Source organism: Callorhinus ursinus, unplaced genomic scaffold, assembly GCF_003265705.2.
Source record: "Callorhinus ursinus isolate GAN/ISIS: 27379988/994484 unplaced genomic scaffold, GSC_fseal_2.0 scaffold15, whole genome shotgun sequence".
NCBI classification, from domain to species: domain Eukaryota; kingdom Metazoa; phylum Chordata; class Mammalia; order Carnivora; family Otariidae; genus Callorhinus; species Callorhinus ursinus.
This window is the reverse complement of record NW_027397077.1, coordinates 41,527,937-41,547,702: the sequence shown is the minus strand read 5'-3', so window position 1 is coordinate 41,547,702 and position 19,766 is coordinate 41,527,937. Positions and strand designations below refer to the sequence as shown.

Here is a 19,766-nt window from a genome sequence, read left to right as displayed (position 1 = left end):
GATACCCTATGTCTTTTGATTGGAGCATTTAGTCCATTTACATTCAAGGTAATTATTGAAAGATATGAAATTAGTGCCATTTTATTACCTTTGTAAAGTTGCTGTTCCTTTCTGGTCTTTGTTCCTTTTGGGCTCTCTCTCTGTTCAAAGCATCCACTTTAATATTTCTTGCAGGGCTGGTTTAGGTGGCTCAGTCATTAAGCGTCTGCCTTCGGCTCAGGTCATGATCCCAGGGTCCTGGGATTCAGCCCCACATCGGGCTCCTTGCTCGGCGGGAAGCCTGCTTCTCCCTCTCCCACTGCCCCTGCTTGTGTTTCCTCTCTCGCTGTGTCTCTCTCTGTCAAATAAAATAAAATCTTTAAAAAAAAATCTTTTAGTTTTTGTCCTGGAAACTCTTTATTTCTCCTACTCTGAATGACAGCCTTGCTGGATAAAGTATTTTTGGCTGCATATTTTTCCCATTCAGCATGTTGAATATATCATGCCAGTCCTTTCTGGCCTGACAGGTCTCTGTGGACAGGATTGCTGCTAGCCTTATGTTCTACCCTTGTAGGTTAAGGACCTCTTGTCCTGAGCTGCTTTCAGGAATTTCTCTTTATCTTTGAAATTTGCAAGTTTCACTAATATGTGTAGAGGAGTTGACATATTTTTATTAATTTTGAGGGGGTGGTTCTCTGTGCCTGCTGGACTTGAATGTTTCCTTCCCCAGATTAGAAGAATTGGTTCAAATAAACCTCTGTCCCTCTCTCCTGCTCTTCAACTTCTGGGATCCCTATTATCTGGATATTATTTTACTTTATGGAATCACTGAGTTCTGAAGTCTCCCTTCATGACCCATTAGTTGTCTTTATCTCTTCTTTTCAGCTTCCTTATTTCCCATCATTTTGTCTTCTATATCACTGACTCTCTTCTGCCTCATTACCCTCGCTGTTAAAGCCTCCATTTGTGACTGCATCTCAGTAATAGCATTTTAATTTTGGCCTGATTTGATTTTAGTTCTCCTATTTCTACAGTAAGGGATTATCTAGTGTCTTCTATGCTTTTTTTCAAGCCCAGCTAGTATCTTTATAATCGTTTTTTATAAATTCTAATTCAGATATTTTACTTATATCCCTATTGATTAAATCCCTGGCAGGGAGTATTACCTCCTGTTCTTTCTTTTGGGGTGAATTTCTCCATCTAATCTAATCATTTTGTTCAGAAAAGAAAGGAGGAGGAAATGAAAAAAAGAGGAAAAAAACAGCAAAAACAGCAACAATTTCAAGAAACAAAAATTTCAAGAAGTGTTTCTGATGCATATTGTGTACACCCTTCTGTTGTGTTTTGGCTGCTCTCTCCCACTGGACCTTCCTCTACAGAGTTCCTCCTTACCTGTAGTGCAGAGTGTTTGGATCTTTAAATGGGTGTGCTTTGATCTGTTTGTCAAAATAAGCCTCGCATCTGCCATGTTCTCTTTCTCCAACTGTGCAGATTGTTTCCCTAATCCTCAGATTGTCTTCCTTGTTGTTCAAAATAGTTGAATGTTGATCTAGCTTTTGGAGATCAGGATTATCCAAGAGAAGCACTTCTGACATGAAGGAGAATTCTGGAGAGCAAGAACTGAGGCAAGAAGAAATTTTCTTCCTCTATTCATATGTTGTCACTGTGGCCTGAGGCAGAGGACAGAGACCTGCACAGGCGATGCTTAGTGGTACAGACCACTAGAACTTAGCGACAAGCCAAGCACCTGCCAATCGGATCTTCTGCATCTTTTCCATCTTCTTTATGCATCGATGGATGCTTGGGTTGTTTCCTTATCTTGGCTGTTGTAAATACTGCTGCAATAAACATAGGGGTGCATATATCTTTTCAAATTAGTGTTTTAATTCTTTGGGTAAATACCCAGTAGTGGAATTATTGGATCATAAGGTAGCTCTATTTTTAATTTTTGAGGAACCTCTATACTGTTTTCCACAATCGCTATACCAGTTTGCATTCCCACAAACAGTGCATGAGGGTTCCCTTTTCTCCAGATCCTCGCCAATACTTGTTATTTCTTATGTTTTTTATTTTAGCAAATCTGACAGGTGTAAAGTGATATTTCATTGTGTTTTAATTTGCAATCCCCTGATAATTAGTGATGTTGAGCGTCTCCTCATGTGTTTTGGCCATTTGCATGTCTTCTTTGGAAAAATGTCTATTCAGATCCTCTGCCCAGTTTTTAATTGGATTATTTGTGTGTGTGTGTGTGTGTGTGTGTGTGTGTGTGTGTGTGTGTGTGGTGTAAGTTCTTTACATATTCTGTATATTAATCCCTTATGGGGTATATCATTTGCAAATATCTTCTCCCATTCAGTAGGTTGCCTTTTTATTTTGTTGATGGTTTCCTTTGCTGTGTGGAAGCCTTTTATTTTGGTGTAGTCCCATTTGTTTAATTTTGCTTTTGTTTCATTTCCCTTGACAGAGGAGACATATCTAGAAAAATATTTCAATAGCTGATGTCAAAGAAATTACTGTTTTCTTCTAAGAATTTTATGGTTTCAGATCTCATGTTTAAGCCTTTAATCCATTTTGAGTTTATTTTTATGTATGGTGTAAGAAAGTGATGTAGTTTCATTCTTTTGCAGGTAGCTGTCCAGTTTTCCCAACACCACTTACTGAAGAGGCTTAGCTCATTTAATTCTTAAAATAATCTCCTCAGCAAGGTACTATTGTTCTCATTTCATAGATGAGAAAATTGAGACACAGAAAAGCTATAATCAAAGACAACTAACTAATAACTAGCAAAGTCAAGATTTAAACTCAGATTTGATTCCAGGCTCTTCCTATAGCCCAACACTGTCTCTTCCCATTTCTTTCCTGGCTTCTGAAATTCTCCATAAGCCTTTCCTTCCCTGGAGGGCTCTTGGAAGTGAAACCCATTCATTTATCTCCTGAAGGACAGTGTCTTGAACGGCCCATCAGACACCTAGGACTGAGACTCATTTACTGTTATTACTAACTTCCTTCACGACCTTGGCCAGCTCCTTAAGTTGCCGGGGGCCTCAGTTTTCTCAACTGTAAAATGAGAAGACAGAACTAGATGAAACCTCCAGCTGTAAAATTCAGTGACTGCATTCTGTGTGCTCACCCTATTTCCCCAATGGGCATGTCTCCTCATTCTGTGGGCTGCTCACAACTCACTAGTAGGCTGCCCCCTTCTCTGACCACCCAAGCTGGAAGTATGTTCCACTCCCACAACACCTACTGCTTTGACTCTTTTTTTGGCTCATCTTATGCATTCTCCTTCCATACCTTATCTGAATTTAACTAAATTCCTCAAATATTTTTATTTCTTTTTAAAAAAAGATTTTATTTATTTATTTGAGAGAGAGAGAGAAAGAAAGAGCACATGACAGGGCCAGGGGCAGAGGGAGAAGTAGACTCCCCGCTGAGCAGGGAGCCAGGCATGGGGCTTGATACCAGGACCCTGGGATCATGACCTGAGTTGAAGGCATACACTTAACGGACTGAGCCACCCAGGTGCCCAGATTTTTGTTTATTTCTTTAACTTCTATATAGTATTCCAATTTATAAGTAAACCACAATTTATGTTCTAATTCCCTCACGAGAGATAGTTGGTTGTTTCCATTTTTCACAAATGGTGCTGCGACTAATATTCTTTTACTTGCCTTCTTGAGTACATGTGAAAGAGATTCTCTAGAGACAATGTCTAGAAATGGAATTACTGAGTCATAGGGTTTGTGCATTAGATATTGCCAAATTGTTCCCCAAAGTGGTAGTACCAACATATGTTTCCACTTGCAGTGTGTAAGCGTTCTATCTCCCATAGCCTTACCAATACCTATCAAGCTTAATTTTTTTTTCCAAACTAACATTTTGACTGTGTATGTCTCACAGCACTGACCACTTTCTTCTTTATATTTGTATATATGCTACCTCCCCTACTGGACAGTAAACTTTATGAGGGCAGAATCTTGCTTAACTCATTTTTATATTCTTCCCACAAAATTTATTGAGCTTAATAAGTATACAATAAAGAATTATGAACAAAAAAATAAGAATTAATTAATCTTGACCCAAGGAGATGGGGAGTTCCATGGGGCAGGGATGAGGTGTTCTATCTCTATTAATCTGGTGTAAAGATATGGGTAGGGAATCCCCATCAGCTGCCTAGAGGGCTGCAGGGTGGTCACAACTAGCCTACAGACTGAAGGTTTCAAGATTTATAGTGGACTATCACCAACCCTGGGAGATCCCAGGTTTAGATAATTTTTTTAATCATGATATTCATTAAATATTTATTGATTGATGTGAGTGGAAAATTTCCCAGTCTCTGGGGCAAGCTTTATTATGTACCAAGAGGGGTGTTTCTAAATGGAACTCCCCCACCTCTGGCCCCACCCCATCACTAAGGGTTGAGTAGAATCCATGTGTCCTTTGGACTAGGGTGTTACATGACCTATGGTAAATGCCTCCCCTTTTTGTCACCCTAGCAGTTCCTGGCTGACTCATTTTCTAAATAAGCCATTTGTGGTTTTTGGTCTGACATTACATGTGGAAGAATGAGTAATTTTTTAAGAACCAGACTATATTCAATCAGAATAAGATACACTGTGTATGTTACTCATGGTTCTAGGACAAGGGGTCAACACTGCTACAAGTTCTCTGACCTTCTCCCATTGCTCCTCCCTTCCTGGGACCAATGGATAGAGAGAAGGTAGAGGAAGGAGGAAGATATGGGGATGAAGAATTTTTGTGTATATCTCTTATTTTGCTTTTACATTATGTACAATTTAATAAAATTATATCTTGTTTCCTTTGCTAGATTAAATAAAAAATAATATAGCAAAGTTGTCAAAGCCATGAGTTATGCTGCTATACTATTTGGGTTCAAACCCCAGCTCCACTGCATGCCAGCTGGGTGAATTTAAGCAAGTTATTGAATCTTGATGTGCCTCCATTTCTTCATTTATAAAACAGTACTAGTACTTATAATACAGGATTCTTGGTATATTCCTGGTATATATATTCTTGATATAACATATATCAATGAGCTGATATATGTTAAGTGCTTAGAATGGTGCCTGAAACTTGGTAAGCACTATGAAACTGTTAGTAAATATTTTTTGACTCCATCACAATGTTTATGCTCATAGTAAGTGCTCAATAAATGCTTTTTGATGAAATGAATGCATTCTACTAAACATTTCTATAATCGGGGGGACAGAAGTGACCACAAGTGGCAGACTCTTGGGTGGAAATAGAAGAAACCCTGAAGATCAATTCCCTAGAGCATAAGGAGTTCCCTGTCCCTCACTTTTTTGTTTGGCTTAATAGTTCCTTCCCTAGTTATGTGTGTTGTTGAGGGAGGGGCTGCCACTCCCTCCACCCCTGGAGCCACTCAATGGGAAGTTCTACTTCCTGTTTTTTAAGTGTAAGAAGAAGGTAGAGTTCTGGATCCTTGAACCCTGAAATCATGGACTGAGTTAGAAAGGAGACCCTGGTGCCAGAGAACTTCACACTCTGGCCTCTCAGCATCTATTGCTTGTGAGGAGGGTTAGCAAGATAGTGGCATTTGGCTGAGTGCTATTTGGTTGAGTTAGGATGGGTATGTGTTGGAAATTATATAGATATAACGTTAATACACTGGTTTCCATTTATTAGTGCAGATGTGGTGCTTATCTTCATAGGACTTGTGGTCTTCAGGAACCTACTCTTGTGTGAGCTGTGAAGAAGACAGAGTGAAGTTCCTCAGAGCCCACTCTCAATCGCAGACCTCTTTAGGATGCCTGAGGCCAGGCTTGTGGGACACCACTCATCAGAGCGGGTCGGTACAGCCTCATTGGCACCCCCATGTGGCTTTAGCTGAGGAGCTTGATGGACCAGACAGGTAGGTCTAACTTGGCTGCCACAGGAACAAGGGTGCTATGCTTACTAGAAAGGCTACAAATTCACTAAAATTGGTAGAAATGCTAGTTACCAAAGGAACTTCAGTTGTCTTGCAGGGATATTCACCAGATGTCAGGAGGCCCAGTATAAGTGACATCTAAAGGATAGCCATACTCTCAACCACTTGCAAATTGCCACTCACACATAAATACATTCACAAACATACCGGCACAAACAGCTTCACTCTCCTAGACATTTCCCTTCCCTACACTTGCAAGCACATACGTATGCCTCACATATACTCTCTCAGCCAAAAGGGTGGCCTAGGGGAGACCTCATGGCTGAATCAAATGCTGGTTAATGCTGCGGCTTTTATTACACCAAAGGTCTTAACATTTATTTGGAGATGAACACAAAACTTGGTATACTGCTGTTACAGTGGCATGCATTCCCTACAGTGCAGCTTCGGAGCTCAAGATCACTGCAGCACGCACATAAGAACTGCTCTCCGGAGGAGAGAAAAGGTGGGGTGGGGGGTACTGCAGATCCTTGTTCTCTCCAGTATCAACAGACTAGAGGTACTTTACCATGATAGTGGTTGAGGAATCTCTTGTGTTGGGCAGGTGTGTTTTAAACAGCTAAACAGGTATGACAAGGGATCCAAGTGTGGGTAGGTTCCTAACACTTAGAGCCAAGAGCATTTTTGGGTAAGTATATGCTCCCCAACCAGGCAGCACTGACTAAAGCGGGGGCATGCTTAGCTCTGCTTCTGAGCTAGGTTAAGCTACCAAGAGTCCTCAGTGAAGGGAATCCTGATTTCATGAAGAAGAATAAGACATGAGGACACTGTCACAATAAGGCCACTACACTCACAGCAAACAATAACCTCAGAGGAAACTCTCAGGACTACAGGAAAGCAGCTCTATTCTCTCTGTCAGGTGCCCCTTGCTGGTTAGACACTTGCCCTGAAACTTTCACATGGTCTTTTCTGAGCTGCACAATATCACTTAGCACAGCGGAACAGAGGAAGGGACCACACACGTCAAGGTCATGGGACATCACCAAGTGTGGCTGACTATTGGCAAATGTTTCAGATGCCTTTCCCGGTTGGGCTAGGCACCCTCGTGTATCTGGAGAGCTAATCTGAAAAGAGGCTGGCAAAGGACTTCCTCAAGCTCCGGATGGTCTCCGCTTTGGCTTCATCCTCATTGGCTGAAGACCGGAAGAAGGAGGACTCAGAGAAGCTGAAGGCATTTGTCAGGGACTGCGACTTGCTTGAAGATAAAAACCAGAGAGAACGTGAGAGGGGGTGTTCCCACTGAGGCAGGGAGAGACGGTGACATGAGGATACACAACCAAACCCCCACTCCCACCCCAGGGAGACCAGGGTCATGGAGGAGAAAGCCAGCAGTGGAGTACTGCCAAGACCCGGGGAGGCCCCTGTGCTATTATCCTCACCTTCAGTGCTGCTAATACAGGAAAGGATGGGGGCAGTGTGGGAGAGAGGGAGAAGGGGGAAAAGAGAAGGAAAAGAGGGAGAAGGGGAAAAAAGAGAAAAGGGAAAGAGGGAGGAGTGACTCAAAGGCTGTTTCTTATACTTAATGCTAAAGGGCCCACAGGCTACATTTCAGAGGTCCCAACTTGGTAAGTACTAATCTAGGAATCTCACACCCTTCCCTTCTGATGAAATATAGCAACCAGGGGACCATAGACTCTTTGCACTCTCTTTTCCATCAACTGTCAAGTGGTAAAGCCAGCATCAGAAGACCTGGGTCAAAGTCTTGGATCTGCCCTTCACTCATTCTTGGGCTTCTCTGGGACTTGGTCTCTCATTTGTGATGTGCAGATGTTTGGTAAAATGCCCTCCAGGCCTTTTCAGGTCTTTATACTGGGCTCTTTTTCTCTGATTCCAAATAAACTTGGAATAAACCAAGGCCTCAAGTTACCCGCTCTTAAAATGGACATGACCATTCTTTGTAGCCTTCCTCAGAGGAGCCCTAATATGAGGTTTATGCAGTTCAGGGTATCCAGGGGCAGAAGAGATACATATCTGGTGCACACAAGGACATTAGGCAGTTTTCTAATTAAAAACCCAAATCACATACATTTTAGGAACCAATCTCTCCCCTGAGAGACGGGATTCAGAGAGAAAAACTGTGAAGGCAAGAAGGTCGACGGGAGGCCAAGCCCAGTCCTTGAGAAGAGAATACGAGGTCTGGCATATCCAGTGGTCTGCCATATCTCCTTGACTTTCACTGTGTCTCTTTCCTGATGGTTTCTGGCTGTAGAACTTTTCTCCTGATGTCTTAGGGCTCCCAGCCCTTCCCTACTTTCAGGGTGCAGCCCCCGAAACTCCCTTCTACAGGAGTGTGAGCAGTTTATCTCCTGCAGTGATGACTGAACAGATGCCCTATCTTCCATTAGGGTTGGCGATGGGCCCCAACATGCTGGCCTTTGGGAGGCAGGGCCCCCTCTGCATGCACAGCCAGGGGCACCAGGTATAAGCCTCCTGCTTGTTATCAGATGATGGCTGTATTCAACAACTTCAGCCCAAAGGCAATGGCAACCCAAAGATCTGCTCTCAGACTGGGGCCAGAGGTGGCTAATGAGAAGGCAGGAAAGATTTTAAAAGTCAGCATGCAGAAAATTGGATTGAGGGGAAGTTATGGGTCAGGTGAGATGTGAAATGTGCCACTGGCCAGAGCTGGGGAGCAGGACTGGGTGATGCCCCTCCAGTCACGAGGGCTGGAAGACCCAGAGAAAGTGGTCATCTGGACTACCTGAGCCTGAATCTTGGCTCTGCCACTAACTAGCAGAGTAGTTTTGAGAAAGAAAATTAATCAAATCTCTCTGAGCAGTTTACTCATCTATGCAATGACTAGACCATGTCTAAGTGGCCTCCTTTTCTCCCTCCCTGAAGATTCCCATCACCTCACTCTGAAAGCACTGATGGGTCCCTCCTATCCCTGCAAGGCTACAGCTGTCTCTGCTGATAGTGATGACAGAGGTCTGTTTGGGGATGGTGCAAAGAGGCAGCTCTAGTTCTAGAGGAGAGGGTAGAACTGACCACCATCCACACCCAGGTGCATCCCAAGTACAGCTTTACTGTTTTCCAGGGGCCCTCAGTTCTTCCTCTGAAGCAGGACAGTGTGATGGGGGCTTCTAGAGAGGGAGTGAGGAAGCCCAAGAAGAGGGAGTGAGGAAGCCCAATAAGATGGAGTTCCTCAGGGTATCTATCTGGACCCTCTCTGTTGACCACACCAGAAACCAACCTCCTTCTGACAAAGCTGAAGGTAAGAAGTTGAAATGGATTTAACTACTTCCTCTTTTGCTTCTGGGCAGCCTTGCTGATTGCACACCCTAACTGTGAGTCAGAGGCAGGAAAGAGGATTTTTTATTTTTTTAAATTTTGAGAGGGAGAAACACACATACGCACACAGAGAAAAGGAATGGAAAAAAGAGTGGGAGACAGGATTAAAAAAAAACAAAACCCTAAGCTAATATAAGAATAGGAAAGGGGCAGTGACTCTGCCTTATTGGCATTCCCCAGGAAGAAAGGGGAGGGTTTGAGCTTCTAGCTAGACCTTAGACTTTCACTTCCTTCTTTTCTACCTTCCCCAATCAACCCCCAACCATGCCCCCAACCAAAAAAAAAAAATATATATATATATATATAATAATAACAACCCAAAACCAAAACCCAAAAAAAGTCCCACAACAATATCTGTAGAAGAAAGCCTGATTGAAAGTGCTTTCTAGCAGCTCTGGAGCCTAAGGCCTGTGAGGAGGGGCAGGAAGAGGGGAGGGGAAGGAGCTGCTGAGTTGTCTCTTACTTGAGCTGTGGGTGAGGCTGGGGCTTCTGTGGTGGAGCGGCCGGGGGTGGCTGGGCCTCTGCCAGGGAGCTGCTGCTGGAGGGTGCATCTCCGTGGGTGGTGGAGGAAGAGGAGGAGGAGGAAGAGGAGGAAGGTGGCAGTGATGGTCCAGGGGGAGGCCGACGTGGAGGCATCACCTTGCCTGGGGGTTGCATTCCTTGGGGTTGCCCAGGGCCCCCTAGGTTCAGTACAAGAAAAACTTCATAATTTAACCGTATCAAAGGGTTTTCTTATTAGAATCTACGTCTTAAAGGATGAGATTAGTTAATCACCAAAAGAATAAGCTCTATTACAAGAAGCCACCCGAGGCTCTGTCGGGCTCCAGAGCCAGCCCCTGGTTTCCCTCATACAACTGCCACTACTTGCACCTCCTCAGAGACACAGCACCTCAGGCACAGCAGACGTCAGGAGGACAAGGAAGAAACCATGGGATGAGGGGCCCTGATCAGAAGCAAGCTCTTTTACAGAAGGCCCCCCCCAGACCAGAGGGACCCCACCCCTCTTCCCCAGAGGTTCCTCAGGTAGAGGGCAACGTGCCCCACGGTTTACTAGGAGGTCTCAGGTTCTACACTGTAGATGCAGTACAAGGCAGTACAGAGCATAGGTCTGGCAATCAGAAAGTCAAGACACAGTCCATCAGTGACTCCCTGAGCAAGTCAGAGAACTTCTCTGGGCCTTGATGTTTACAACCATAAAACTATGAAAAAGTAATCCTTAGTCTTAGTTGTCTTTCAAGAAGGTAGTGTTTCAAAGATGTTAATGGACAAGAAAGTTCTTCAAAAAGTATTGTGTGCTTTATGATCATTAATGATCACAGACTTGCATTGTTTTTACAGAACTGGGCCCTGTCCAGCTCCTGACCTGCACGTGTCTGACTGCCAAGCCCCGCCCCACCAGAGCTTCATTTTAACATTAACTCAAGCAGATGACTAGGGGGAATATTCTGTTTCCATGTGCTCTTTTGCCTCTTAGTACCATCCTCAGGGGTCTCCTCTCCCTCCCCCGTGTGTGTGGTGAAATTCTCCAGAAACCCAAGCCCTATTCTCCCCTGGGAATGTTGTGGGCACCATCCCACAAAGAAGCAGCCTTCCACCTCCACCCCCACCCCGAAAAGGACCAGGATACCATTCTCTCAGCATGAGACAGAAAACCATCCAGTGGCCTGGAGGGGCAAAAGGCCATCCTTCCTCTGGGGGTTGTCAGGCAGTAAGTGTGATACCTGATTGCTCAGATTTACTAAGGGGCGGGGGTTCCTTAGTCATCTTTTGACTTAATAGATGTCCTCATCAGTGCATACTGACTGTTGGAACGATGCATAATTGGCCCGAGAGATCCAATTTCTCAAGTCTCACTCCCGGCGTCCACATTCATGGACCAGCTGGAAGGAGTAGGCTTATAGAAACTCAAAAGCAGCTAAGAGTTGCGTTGTAACTTAGTATCTTAGAAACACCAGAATACCTATACCCTCTGAAGAGGCAGAATTATCCATCTACACCACTGTGCACCCATGATTATCAGCCCATCTCCCTACTACATGGCATGGACTCCACCGTATCAATTACCAATGAATACCAGAGTTAGTTTTACATAAATAAATACACAAATGGAATTTTGGATTGAAAACTTGAAGTTCAAAGTTCAAATCAGATAACCAGTGAAGATGAAGATGACAGATCAGCATATTTCACGTTAGCCAGTTTTTGCCTCTTCCAAAGTTTGGCTTCATCTGTATCAGCCTTTTCTTGTAAAGTACAGCAGGTTGATGGCTCAGCCTCTTCTACCAGGAATCTGAGTTCTTTCCCACTTGTACAGAGATGCTTGAATAGCCAGAAACTTTACAACTTAACACTGAAGACAGATATAACTTTTCCTTTATTGCACATTAAGCTGTACAAGAGAGTCACAAAAGAGAGGTACTTAAATCACACTTCCAGCATTGGCTGAGGTTCTCCCAGCTGGATCGGTACAAAAAAAGGGGACAACATCAGAAAAGAAATGGGTATAAAACACCTGAACAGCAATCCTATACTGTGACATGGATGTCCCCCAGGCCACAGAGTTGTCCCTTAGCATGCTGCCTGAGGGCACATGATAGTCAGGTTAGGCTGCCTGCTTTAGTTTCTCCCCCACCTGAGAAACTTTGGCTAACACCACCCTGGAGCCTGACTGAATTCAAATGGCAACTTTGTATTTGTGGCTCACAAATGTCACATGAAAAGCACCTGGATGTTCACACTGATAACATGCAGAGAAGCAACACCACCATCAGCTCACTACTTGGACAAAAGTAAAAATAAAAATAAAAATGTATTCCTCCATTCTGGGAAATGTTGCTTTATTCCTTTCTACCATTTCATCAGATTGGGAGGTATTTAAGGACCTGATTCTTATGCAACCCACCTGGAAGTGCATAAATGCATATATGTATATATTTACAACAGATCGACCAGCATCACCATCTAAGGGAGGGATCACAGATGAGAACACTCACACTCAGTGCATTTTCCCCGTAGCCTCAGAATCTGCCCGCAACCAAAGAAGAAACTAGGGCACGTGCCCTTGACACATACATCATACTATCAACACTACTCCTCAGACCTGGAATCCAGAATGGTAACATTCATCAGTATGGAAGTGAGAGGAATGTAACAGTAGAGCTAGAAGCACTTCTTTAAAATGCAAACTGCTGGCATGAACTCCCACAGACCACAGTGCTAGAGGAGACCACTCAGTGCCCATCCCAACCTGGCTAGGAGATGGCAAGATGAGGCACTGAAGCCGAGGCCTGCTTTAATTAACTGCCTCATCACTGCCCAGGAACTGTGTGTCAGAGCAAAGAGGACAGACTGGTGAGGTTTCTTCGAGAGCCATGGCTGTGGAGCCTCTGCCCCAAACACACACGAGCTAAAATCAGAGACAGTTCTTCCCAGGAAAGATAACACTCCTCATTCTCTGGCCTCTGGAGGGCTCTTGTTACAGCTGAAAATGAAAGCAGGAGTCCACCTCAGAGTTCTGTAGGCAGTGTACCCCATCTGTGAAATGGGACATTTCTGATTTGGTCTCATGATTGCCTAGGGAGAGGCCAAGAGCAGAATGGTGGACTCCTTCTCAGACTTTCAGTAGTTTCCTGCATCCTATGTCCACAGTTGCTAAGTATCATCTCTGTACATAGGTCAGGCTTTGGGGAATACAAAGCAGCCTCAGTTCCACAGAAGCGCATAATATGGCCAGTTCAGAAACAGCAGCAAAGAAGAAACAACTTAGGGGGACTGAGATCAACACACAGAAAATACTCACAAGTTCACTTTGATATTGCACATCAGCGGCCCCATTTTGTTTTTTTTGTCTAATCTCATAGCTAATTAGTTAATAATAAAAAAGAAGGTACACTGGGATGTAAAATACAGAACACATTCCTGGAAATAGCTTGTTCTTTATATTTCATGTCATCACTAAAAACACAAGAGCTCTACAGGCACAGCCAGCCTATTCACATAAACTCAAACTGCACCAAATTTTAGCAAATGGAGAAAAAGGTGGATGCCTTCAGATTCAACGGATGAAGCTATGGAAATTAGACCTTGAAAATCTCTTAAACTTTTATCTATTTACCCTAGTCATGCAGAAAGGAAGCAAAAAGCACAATTCATTGAAGATCCCAAGCACACTCATGGAGGTAAGCAGGGGGTGGGGGGGCGCTTTAATCTGAGCCTGGGGGGTGCGGAGAAGGAGAGGAGTTGGGTTTTATTTTTGTGGTCTTTGTTTCTCCCCTGTCCATCCCCCCAGTCCCCCCCCCCACATTATGTAATGCTTTAAAAAAATACTATCAAACCACCCAGAAGATAGAGTCACACTGGACTTGGGAGAGGCACAATTCTTTTGTACACTGTTGACAAACAGCCCTGGAAACACAAGTTATACAGAGAAACATTAAGTGAGCATTACAAGCACGAACAGGAACAGGTAAACAACCAGACAGAGGAGCTGACACTGCATAGGAAAACACAGTCCAGTCAGCATTGAAAGAACGCAGAAACGGCACCAATGGGAGGGTCTGTTGCTCCCCTCCCCGCTTTCCTTTCTTCCCTTGTTTGTTTTTGGCTTAAAATTTCTGCTTTGAAAAATGAACTACCAATCACTTTAAGAAGCTTGGACTTGTTTTGGCCCTACTGCAATGCCATTACAGTCGAGAATATACTGTAAACAACCTTGGGGGGCTGGCCGCTGAGGTGGGGTCTTGCTCGAGTCCGGATCCTTAAGTGTTCCACTCTGGAAGACAAAATGCAGAAGAGATAAAAACAAAACTCCGAACAGATTCCAAAGAGAAACCCTGTGGCATGAGTGCAGTGGGATCTGATGGGGACCATGGGATCTGGCCTAGAGGCTTCTGCTGTTCCAGAAACACCTCAAAGGGGTTCTCAACCTCTGGGGTGTTGCTGGGGCACAGGTCTAGGCAGTCTGGGGCTTAGTCCCACACTGATAGGCAGTGTCTGTGATCCCCAACCCCCCTTTTCATTTCCCTCCCTCTTAGACTTATTTTGTCTAGAAGCTTTGAGTCTTCTAACAGCACCTGGTTTCTTCTCTGGTGGCTACCTGCTGTCCAGTTCCTCGTTGTACTCACAGGCCTGGCCTCCTGAAGGAAAGGGAGGATCAACACCAAACTCCAGAGAGTGGGTTGGGCTTTAGGGGACTCCAGGGGCCCCGAGAGCAGGGGCTGGACCAGGTGATGAGCCTAGACTTGCCTCACTTCTCTTGCAGAGTTAACTCTGGGGTTGGATCAGCTCTAGCTGGCTCTGGAGTCAGATCCACACTTTGGGCTATGCCAGAACTCCCACAGAGAAGGACTTGAAGGAGGGGGCAGTCATCTGTTTCCCCCAAACCCCCCTTACCCAGAGGGAAAGAGTAAGATGTTAATGCTTGTAAAAGTACTCAAGGCCAAGCTGTTTTTTCTTCTCAAATAGCATAATTACATTTTATTCAACAACATGGCTCCACTCCCATGCTTCCTCTCCTCCCAGCTGTAATTCTGATTATGGCCTGACAGGATCGAAGATGCATGTGACTTCAGTTTGTCTAACATTGGAATTAAAGGCAGTGAGCATTTGGAGCTTAAATTCAGTACAAGGGAAATGCTCTATAAAGCCTACGAGTTGCCAAGCGTGCCAGTGGTGATGTCACAGAGGGAGTTGCAGGGGCAAGGCTGTGAAACGGGCTGAGCATGTCTTTAGCATTCTCCCACTTCCTTTTTCAGTGCTTCTCTCCCTCGTGACGTGCCCCTAAGCCCTACTCCCACATGAAAACTGTTTCTCCTCTTCCCCATTTCCTACGGCCCTTCCATTCTCACCATCAGTCTCCTCTCCTCTCCTGCCTACCAAGGCCTCAGCCCCACTCAAGGACAGTTGAAGTGTTACCCTCTCCAGTGTCATGGTCTTTAACAACATTGCCTAAACCTATCCTACTAAAAGGAATTAGGGCGGTAGGAGGCAGGGGACCTTTGAAATGTCCTTCGTGACACCACATCAGAGGGTGCTGTTCTATCTACAATCCCCACCCTCTCACAGATCACAGCAAGCACACCAATACTTCCCCTCTCCTTCTTCCAAGCAATGTTACGGTGCTTGGTCTGAGCTCTGACACTGAAATACCCACACTCAACACACCAGCTAGAGATCACACCATCCAGTCAGCAGCAAGACCCATCAGTTTTTCCCTCTCAACATCTAAGATTCACCACCTTCTCCCGACCATTGCTGGTCAAGCCTGTACTATATCTTGCTTAGACTACTAGATTACTACTACTACTACTACTACTACTACTACTACTACTACTACTACCAGAATAGTCTCCTCATGCTTTAGTCTCCTCTCTCTCCAATCTATCCCTCTGTGCCTACCTAGTGTCCTCCTACACTCCTTCCCAAATTGTGTCACTTGACTGCTCTAATAATGTATAGCTAACACATGCATATGTGACAGGTAACATGATGGACATTTTGATAAAGTATCGCAAACCTCAAAGGACCTCTATAAGGTAGATGCTATTATTATCAACACCCCTAATCTTTAGACAAAGAAACTGAGGCCTAACTAAGTCAGGTAATTTGCCCAGGGTTACACGGTAGAGGCTGATGCAGATGGGCTGTGAGGCTAGGCAACCTGATGCTCACATTTTCTTCCCATTGCCAACAGGATGACAACCATATCCCTCAGGCTGACATCTAAAACTTGCTTCAGCATGGTTGGAAAGGACCTTCCTAGCCTTCTCTCTCCCTCATGTCCTAAACACACCTGCTCCCTCCAGGCACAACCCCTCACTCTTTATTCTCTAGGCTAGGCTACACCATGTTACCCTCCAGGAATACCTTTCCACCTGTTTTACCAATCCCATCCAATACATCCTGGATGTCTAAGTCACTTTCTACCTCATCCATGAAATATTCCCTTCTGACTGCCCCTTTTGACTGTGATCTCTTCTCTGAAATCCTGAAACAGCACTTAGAAGATTCATACTACTGAAGAGGGTCTTCATAGTGCTGTGTTATGATCCTAAAGACTGGGATGATGCTCCCAACAAGACTGACAGATCCTTCAGGGCACAGACTACGTGTCTTCATCTTCCCCTAATTCCTGACAAATGCAATGCCCCTTGTTCTCAAAGAAAAATGGGGATATATGGCCTGTACAGGAACTATTTATTTAAAAAGTTAAAACAGTTGGAATTAGGAATATTTTGGAAAATTCAAGACTATCGACATTTTACCAACACCATCAAGCACAGGGCTCAGTATATAAGAGGTCCTTAATAAATGTTTGTTAAATAAATGAATATGAAGTACAATAATGGTGAAAATCCAAAAAGGACTAGAGCATAAGTCTTTAGGAGAGAAATGTTCAATCATAGAAGTTTTGTATGTGTAATATGATACCATATTGTATTTGGTATCAACTCCAGGGAGCAGCTCTGAAAATGCTCAGGTTAGGGAATTAAATTTGAGACCTCCTATATGTGCCTGTATATCAGATGCAGAAGGTAAAGTTAAAACAAGCCTCAAAGAAGCAGAAATTGCTTCCATCAAGACTGCCTAACCCAGGGGCACTTTAGGTCCAAGAGTTCTTTCCCACTGTGATCTCTTCTTTCTCTTGACCTGGCTGCCAACTAGTGAAGTCTGGGGCCAGAATATAGTGTTTGATAATGGCTGCACAGGTAACAGGGTGGCCTTTCTACCTGGGCTTCTGACATGCTAAGACTGGGCCTGGACATCAACCTCACCCCCAACACACATACACATACACTACTGCCTAGGTGTCCAGCAGCAAGTCTTTAAGATTGGGCAGAAGAGTGACTGAGGAATTTGGGCCTTTGGGCTGCAAAGACCTTGGATTCAATCCAGATCTGCCATTTACCAGCTTTGTGAACTTGGGCAAGTTATTTCACCCCTCTGGACCCACCTCTTTTCACAAGGTTTCTGTGATGTTAAGTGAGATTATCTATCTATCTATCTATCTATCTATCTATCTATCTATCTATCATCTATCTATCTATTATCTATCTATTCATCTATCTAGGTATCTATAAGCATCTGGCCCCAGTAGGTGCTAAGTAAAATGCAACAGATGATGGTGATATTGATGAGGAATTTCCTCTGAAACTCTGTCATTACCCAAGTCTTACTCCCATGATGGAATATCCCCTGCAATGCTCTATTCCTAGGCTTCAGAGAACTTTATTTAGTTGTGATAGTAAAGCCTCCTCTGGTCTCCCTGACAAGCTATCAGTGTTATGGTTTCTCATTGCCTGAGAAGGATACTCAGATGAAAGACAGTAAAGCTCATATAGTTTGTGGAGTCATTAGACTGGCTCTTGCCAGTCTCCTTTCCTGGGGCCTCACCCCATACCATTGATGGCTGCCAATCACCTCAGACATTGGTCAGGAACAGCTTAAGATGTTCTCCTCCAAGAGAATTGTTATTTTTAGATAGGGTTATGGAAGACCATATAACAAGAGAGCAGAACCAGGGCCAATGGGCAAAACTCCAGAAAGGTAGAATTTTAGTTATGGGAAGAACTTTCTATAGTAAAATCAGTGGAAGAGGCTATCTTGGGAGGTGGGTATGTTCATGCAGAGGCTAGAGAATTAGGACAAAGATATTGTAGAGAATATTCCTTCACTAAATATGAGATAGATTAGGTGAACACTATGGTTCCTTCTATCCTGACAACTTATGATTCCGGGGTTGGGGCGAGGGGGAGACCCTTTGAAATCCCATAGATTAAGCTCGAATGGTAGAACTCCAGATACTCATTGGATGAGCTGACAGGGGTAATCATACAAATGAGGGCTGGCCCTGGATCTCCTCAGCCTCAGAAATATATAAATAAGACATAGATGAACTGAGCCCAGAAGTTCCCTTCCAAAAGCTTCAGAGGAAGAGCTCCCAGAGGCAGTCCTTTGAGCTGGAGCCTGGGAATATGCCTTGGCCACCCTTGTCTGGCGCCTAGGGAGCTTCACCCTTTCCTGGCTCCACAGAGGTTGTGGACTGAAGACTTCCCAGGGACTCTGAGGGGTAGGGGAAGAGTCCCCTAGGACTGTCCGTTGCTAGGCTGAGACTCTCTAGCTCCACCCACAAGCCATCCATCTGTTGAGGCTTAGGGCTATTCCCGTGGGGTTTGGCCGCCATGGGATCTGTCTCCAGTCACCAAGAACCGCCTGAGATGCTGAATTCCACAGAAGTCTGGCCACTCTGGCGTCACTGCCAAAGTCTGGCCTGTAGCCAGCTTGCAGCAGGAGCCCATGGCCAAGACTGAGCTGCAGTTTCCCTCAGGAAGCTGAGTTGACTCAAACAGGTAAGAAATATGTAGTCCAATGCTTGTGCTCAGCTGCACTCAAAAAAAAGGGAATAAGTGGCCTTTACAGCAGCATAAGGGGGGGAAAAACAACAACTGCAGCTTTATAGAATGACAATGACCTCAGAGGGTCTCCATTTATAATACTGCTGCCAAAAATTTGATACAGTGAGAGGGGCTTCAGTGTCTCAAGGCGGGGAGGGCACTGGTTTTTTGCTGTTTCAGCTGATAAGCCTCACAAGAGAGCACTGGAACTAGTTCTGGGTGTTTCTTTAAGGGGGACACCAGTGGAATTAAAAAATAGGTACATGGGGAAAAAGTGGGTATCTGGAGCAGATAGGATGGTGAGAAGGATGGAAATGACATCTTTCCTCATGTGACTTCGGGAAAGTTACTTAATTTATGAGTTTCAGTTCCTCAAGCAGACCAATTGGGAGGATTAAGTGAGCAGAAGATCAAAGTCAGTCAAATGTAAATCTGATCAAGGTCAAGGACTGACTTGGTAGTAGTGAGCCCTCTGGCCTCCTGGCCTTAGAGGTATTTAAGCAGGGCCAGGACAAACTCTGGTCAGAGATGCTATGGAGGAGGTCGCGAAGTTGCAGGCAGATGACTTCTTCAGACTCTCTGGTTCTGGGTTTCCATTAATTCTTTCATGCATTTTTCAGTTCTTTAGCTGTCTGAGATAGGATACAAGCCCTTCTTAGCTGCAGAATCTTGAGCCCAGCAAGACCCCAGGGCTATTGAGCCTGAGAAGAGGTGTCTGCAGGCACAGGCTTTTAGGGGCTTGGCAAGTAGAGGGTGCTACTGCTTTCCATCAAAGTCGGTTGGGATGGTATCCCACTTTGCTGAACCCACTGTTTTAGCAATCTGAGAAGTCAGGGAGGCAGGAAAGGCAGGTGTAGATCTGAAACTCTTCTATGTTGACATGTTTAGCACCTGGTTATCAGGAGAAAGAAAGCAAGGGTTTCCCTTACACAAGGTCACAAAGGCCCAGCTCTCTCCATTTTTACCTTCATGAAAAAGGCATGGAGCAAAGCATTGTAGACCACTCCCTAAACTGGGGACCAGAAGGTTCAGCTCTCCTGCTTATAAACTGTATGACTTTGGACAAGTCATTTGTATTCTCTTTGCTGATGTATGAAATGGAGATAGATAGCAGCCCAAACCATCTCACATAA

General features: G+C 44.5%; 1 protein-coding gene across 1 annotated transcript in view; it reads right to left on the bottom strand.

The window, feature by feature from the left end:
* Nucleotides 1-6,204: 6,204 nt before the first annotated feature.
* The window catches only part of SYN2 (synapsin II), a 221,384-nt gene continuing 207,822 nt past the window's right edge, over nt 6,205-19,766 (bottom strand). Inside the window, exons 11-13 of the mRNA XM_025885440.2 lie at nt 13,952-14,012; nt 9,705-9,921; nt 6,205-7,145 (exon numbers count right to left, since the gene is read on the bottom strand). Coding sequence (XP_025741225.1) covers nt 7,010-7,145; nt 9,705-9,921; nt 13,952-14,012 — 414 coding nt within the window. The 3' untranslated portion in view covers nt 6,205-7,009. The remainder of the gene's footprint in view (nt 7,146-9,704; nt 9,922-13,951; nt 14,013-19,766) is intronic.